This window comes from Cupressus sempervirens, chromosome 11 (genome assembly GCF_028749045.1).
Source record: "Cupressus sempervirens isolate cs-2001-9-10 chromosome 11, ASM2874904v1, whole genome shotgun sequence".
NCBI classification, from domain to species: Eukaryota; Viridiplantae; Streptophyta; class Pinopsida; order Cupressales; family Cupressaceae; genus Cupressus; species Cupressus sempervirens.
In genome coordinates, this window is record NC_143128.1 from 443,342,653 (window position 1) to 443,349,019 (window position 6,367).

Here is a 6,367-nt window from a genome sequence, read left to right on the forward strand (position 1 = left end):
ATAGTACGAGAACTTAACAACAAAATATGAGCCATCCTATCATATCACAAGTGCATTTCTAGGACGAGAATTTAACAACAAAATATGAGCAATCCTATCAAATCACAAGTGCATTTCTAGACAAAAATTAATGCATTCATAATGTTAATTTAGATTCTCACTCATCTACACCTCTACAACCATTATGCATTACAGGGACTATGACGCGTTGCATCTCTTGTTATTACATAGTTTCTATTTTCAATTTAAAACCGTGATCTCCTTACAATTCCCAAGAAGTCAACATAAATTTCAAAATACCAAAGTTCCGATTTGTACAGCGGTGGAATGCGTATAAATATGTTTTTAATTTTTGATAGGTCTGTCAAAGTGGCACGTTTTGTGGCAGACAGACGGTAACTAACACCTCACATGACAGTCTTGTTAAATACGTGTACAGGGCCATCAAATTTAGGGCGCGATTGTAAACGGCATTGTTGGAGGTATCATCCTGGCTGCATTCCACAATCTCAATCTCAGCAATACAATAAATTTGTTAAATTGCTTAGTGACCGTTGGCTCTGCGTTTCCAACGTTCACTTCCCGTTCTGCAACACGAGCAATAAATATACGCCCCCTATTCCCTCTTCAATTTAGGGCTTCTGAAACGGTTTTTCCCAAGTTTATCATCTCAGACATTTCTCCTCTGATAGAGATCAAATTCTGTGTTCAGATAAAAGGATGGAAAACTTGCCCTGTGAAAAGGAAGTGTCTTACCCACCTTTGGAGAAAAGGGAAGAAACCCCAGAGAAGGCAATGGCAATGGCAATGGTGGAACCAGAGAATGTGTTAACAGAGAAGAATGGAGGGCAGCAGAACATCGTGGCCAGAAGGAATAATAAGGACGATGGTAACAAGGTTACTCCTCCCAATGTCAAAGTGCCTCCCAAGAAACTATTCGGCTTCCCTGAAAGGTCAGGAATTTGCTTTCCCGGATTGCATTCAATGTTAATTTTTCAATCTTAGCTCTATGCTCTGAATTTGTTTTCCTGCTTAAGATAAACTTGGATCGTATTCGGTGTTGATTTTCAATCTTACCTCTTTGCTCCGAATTTGCTTTTCTGCTTAAAAGTTAAAACAAGCTTGGATTGCATTCAATGTTAAATTAATGTCAGATTTGTAATCCTACCCTATGCTATGAATTTGCAGGTACAGAAGCCCAACAGATTCCATCATGTCCCCAACAAGCAGAGGCCTGCTTGCAAGAAACAGAAAATCCGCGAGGCCTGTTGAACTCCCAACTTATCTTCCTCGCAAGGTGAGTTTGAGAATACCCATTTCAATTATTGGAAGCCTTTTGCTCTAAACAACCCAATTAGGGTTTGCAAGTTTTTTTTGTCATTTTCTATTTTCCACTGCAATACAACCCAGTAAATGTTTCCTGATTTTTGCAATTTCATTTTGCATGCAGTCTGGTTGACACTACTCCTACTCAGCATCTGTATACTTCAAATCCATTCGTCTCAACAGTGGAAATGATCTAATCGTTGATCTATTCAATCTCCAGTGGTTTCAATATAATTTCATCTTTTTAAAACTAAGTTGCAACTTTTGGAGGAAAACCACACTCGGGCTCAATTAGGCCTTGGGTTTTGGGAAGATTGGAAATGAGCATAAGGTTAGATATGAATGTCATGTATTGTATCTGCCTACTTCATTTAATAAACAATTGCTCTGTTTACTCAGAAATATGCATAACTGCTTTCATAAAAGAGATATTATGACACTGCTTAAAGTTTGTATGGTCATCAAACAGGCTATGATGTGCAATGTTTTGTCAGTTAATGTAATGGGGCAATGTTTTGTGGTTCTCAGCAAATGTCTTGTGTCCCTGAACTTGATACTGGTATCGTTTTATTTAGGCAAAATATCAAAAATTGTAGACACTATCTGTTTCCGTGGCAAGAGTAATCAATACTGCACACAGTAATAGGTCTCAGAGAATGTAGCAGAAGTGTTGCATCGTTTAATGAATAAATAAATTAAGGATTTTAATGACGTCTACTATAGAATCAGAAGCTAAAGAAACTTAAACTATTCTATATTCTTTTGTAGCCCCCATTCTTGATATGGCTTTCAACAATCAAATTGAGAGTCTCTCATCTTACCTTCTTTAAATAACTATACATGCTTATGCCCTCCAAACAAACTGAAGTCCAAACAAATTCCAAACACATTAGACATGATCATAGCTATATAGATAATATAAGACTAATGGTCGGGGAAATGGCTAGGTAGCAAACTAATTCTATCTGATGGGATAGTTTTATGATAATTGAAAATTATGAGATTATGTTTGCTTTTCAATTCAATTAATAATTGTGTTATAGAATTTTTGGATTAGATTGTGTAGAGTTTTTTTGGCATCAACGTTAAATAGCATGATCCATCATCAAGGTGTAAGAGAACAAAAAGATTCTACTTAATCTAATCGAGAAATTCTATCACACATTTTACATGGATTGTGGAAAACATTCAATTAATAATTATCGAATAAGGTAGAATTGGTCATAGCCATTTCCAATGATACGTAAATAATACCATTTGTTCATCTCAGAATTCAATTGTATAATTTCAAGTGATTTATATTTATTCATATCTTATGAGTAGTATTCACAAGGACTTATTTTTAAGGAGAATAAATAATATACTTAACAATCATTACATTCAGATGATGTTGTTCATAGAAGTGAACTACTACTCTTAAATTGTAGACTTCATACACAAATTGATCACAATTTGACTTGGTGTAGAGAATATCCCCTTCAAGTGATTTATATATTCACAAGAACTCGTTTTTAAGGAGAATAAATAATATACTTAATAGTCATTACATTTAGATGATGTTAACAAAAGTGAACTACTACTCTTAAATCATAGACTTGAAAATTATACAATTGATCACAATTTTTGACTTGGTGTAGACAATCCCCTTCTCAACATTATTCATTAATTGTGCAGACTTTAAGATTTCAAAAGTGTTGAATCTTGAGCCTAGAAATCAATGATGATAAACAACAATAAGAAAAGAGTCAAAATTGAAACAATAAACCTCAGAATTATGTAGAATGAAGGGAAAAATTCAGTCACATAACAAAAATATAATTTTATTGATCATAATAGTTCAAGTGTACAATGCCTTTCGCTAGATGCAAAATATATCACACATAGCGAGACTCTTCACATTCTAATTGAAGATCTCTTTAATTTCCCAAAACATAATTCTTTATTTTCAAATATAACTCTTTGTATTTCCATGCATCAACTCATGTCAAATGACACATGTCTTTATATTTAATATTGTAATTTAAACATAAATGTCATTCTTAGCTGTAGGTGACATAACGGTAATAACGTCCATATTTCTAGAGATAAAGATCTCTATTGCAGCTACAATCTTTAACACTCCCTCTTATCCAGAGAGAGATCTTTGCCGATCATTCACACAAGCTTGCAATCAAAATGTCAGTGATAAAATTCTAATCACATGGATCCTCTTTTATGGAATCACTTAACATGAGAATTTGCAATAACTACACATAATCATGGAATCACTCAACATGAATAATTGCAAAAATCATAGTCATTTTTCATCACGAACTCACTCAATGTGATGTAGTCATGGAATCTCTCAACATGACCATCCTGCAAGAAACATAATCAACTTTCATCATGGACTCGCTCAATGTGATGGACTCTCTTAACATAACAAGTTAGTAACATTTACAACCAACATTTTATCGTAGACTCTCTCAACATGATACAACCATGGACTCTCTTAACATGACTTCCAACTCCCACCACGAAATCTCTCAACGTGATGACACCATGTACTCTCTAAACATGATGTTCACTCCTAGAGTGAAAGAGTTATTAGGTTGATGTTATAACTACCATGATTAAGAACTAATGGTCAACAAGGAATGCAATCACAGCTAGGACTTGTTTTCATTAAGAGTCTCAAAATAAGCTGCTATACCAAAATATTAACAACATATGTAAGAATGGAGGGGATTCAAAGACTCCCTCTTAATCAAGAACTACTTTCATCATCAAGAACAAGTAGAAAAAGAATCCTCCCTCTGAATCACAAGATCCCTTTATATCTGAATCAAAAACTCGCTCTAAATGTGTCTATGAATAAACAACATCCTAAAAAATCCTAATGCATCCATCTGCAATCAAGAGAGATTAGTGAAATAAACTTGTCATAAAACTTTCAAATCTAATTATTCACAACCATTTCATATATGATAAGATAGTAGATGACTTTAGATAGGAAGATAATGTAGAAAATACTTACTGTGAATAAGCAACATCCTAAAAAATCCCATTGCATCCATCTGCAATCAAGAGAGATTAGTAAAATAAACTTGTCATAAAATTTTCAAATCTAATTATTCACAACCATTTCATATATGACAAGATAGTAGATGACTTTAGATAGGAAGATAATGTAGAAAATACTAGCAAGTCCTTTTACTTTAAAAATTATGCACGTCTCTCCAGATGTAGCACTGCATACAAGTAATGTATGCATACTGCTTGGGCATGTATGCCGCCCTCACTATGTCTTTCAAAGAAACACCAAATCCTTTCATCTTTCCATTACACACACCTTTAATCATTTCATCACAGTCTTTCATGCTGCCAAGGAAGATACGACACAACATACTTATGCCAAGTCGCATAAGCTATCACTCATGCAGGAATCGAGAGAGTGACACAATCATCATATTGATGTTTTGTTTTGAAGCTTTCATATTTCCCAACATATCATGTAAGCTTTAGTTTGACTACAAGAAGCTAACAACTAGACAACTCTCAGAGAAGGCAGATTGTGCTTCCAGTATGAGTAATTGTATATAGATATACTCAACATATGTACTACATTTGCGCACCAAGAAATACAACTTCCCTTTGCTATGAGGAACATATATAGATGAAAGTTTCTCGCAATGATGACCACATGTTGGTTAACAATTTGTTCTCCTATTAGATTTAATAATCTTGACTCTTTGATACCCAATGCTTGGAGAGACAAAAGGATGTTTACCAACAAATGGGTTAGTGTATGTATTCTGTCACTACCCTCTAAATTGATTAGGTACAACTCCCTATGATTTGCAATGATAGGCAATGAATATGTTTTTATGAGATCAAATTTTTTGACATTATAACCTCTTAACTCGAGAGCAATAAAGGATAACCAAATTGTTTGTAGGCACAAACAATTCAGGCAAAATAGATTTGGATGACCTATCACACCCAATGGAATGACTGTTATAAATAATCTTGAAATTTCTTGACTCTTACTTCTATTCTAAATGCAGTATTAACCATCTATATGCAAAGGAGGAAAATAAGAAGAAATGCACATAAGGACAAATGGAATTGCTTTAACTATTCGGCTTGGATGAAATGGAATTCAGGAAGTTGCCAATAGATTCATACACATCTATTCTTCAATCCCCAATGAAACTATCTAACATGATATGAAATGAAATGAACAAGAGAGGAAGCTAAATCATATACAAAGAAAGTAAATGGAATCACCTCTATTACAAATATCAAAATGAAATAGAATCCACCTAATTATCACAGGATCACATATAATTGTCCTTCAACTCTTAATGCAGAACTAATCTATGCATGGGCAACAAAACATGACAAGAAAATAGGGTATATGGAATTACATAACAATTCACCATCAAGTTTGCCAACCTTTGTATTGTCAAATGAGGTTACATTTATAGTTCTCTACCATTTCTTAATTTTGGCAAAGCAACAGTCGCATAATAGAAAAGAAAATGAGAATAAAATATAAAATTATCCAATTTGCATCATAATATGAGCACCTGGTATTCCTTTTATTGATGATTCTGAATCCATGGTATTTTTTAAAACACCAGATGATTGTTTGTCTTCATGAAATTTTGCAAAATCCTATAAAGATCTTCATTCTTTCATATTCTATAGTTTGGCACCATACACGCAAATTTCATATTCCAATGGTCACTACATCTTTGAACTCTGGCCGTCGATCTTAAATTAATGATAAGGATTAAAAGATTATAACCTTCCTTTATAACTTCCTCCATAGGTCCCTTCTTACACACGTGTCTTTCCATCATTTTGTTGCCATGATTAATTTCCTTACAACTTTACATAGTGAGATAGCAATAATAAAACAATGTTGTCTCTTTGTTTCACAATGTGGGTCCACTTTTTTAACTAGGTGCATCATGGCAGACAGATGGTAGTAATTCATTGTTCGAAGAGTCTAATAATGGTAGAATGTAATGGGTGCATCAAGACACGTACCTTT

The 6,367-nt window shown here is 33.9% G+C and overlaps 1 protein-coding gene across 1 annotated transcript; it reads left to right on the forward strand.

Moving 5' to 3' along the window:
- The first annotated feature begins 361 nt into the window (after positions 1–361).
- On the forward strand, positions 362–1,858 carry LOC149530330 (uncharacterized). The gene is made up of 3 exons (XM_089811000.1): positions 362–953; positions 1,189–1,297; positions 1,451–1,858. The coding sequence occupies exons 1-3, from the start codon at positions 721–723 to the stop codon at positions 1,457–1,459; spliced, it is 351 nt and encodes a 116-aa protein (XP_089667126.1). The 5' UTR covers positions 362–720; the 3' UTR covers positions 1,460–1,858.
- The last annotated feature ends 4,509 nt before the right edge of the window (positions 1,859–6,367 follow it).

Coding starts and splice junctions, on each gene's coding strand:
- LOC149530330 (XM_089811000.1), top strand. CDS start 721: ATGGAAAACTTGCCCTGTGAAAAGGAAGTGTCTTACCCACCTTTGGAG. Junction 954..1,188: donor CTATTCGGCTTCCCTGAAAG/GTCAGGAATTTG, acceptor ATGAATTTGCAG/GTACAGAAGCCCAACAGATT.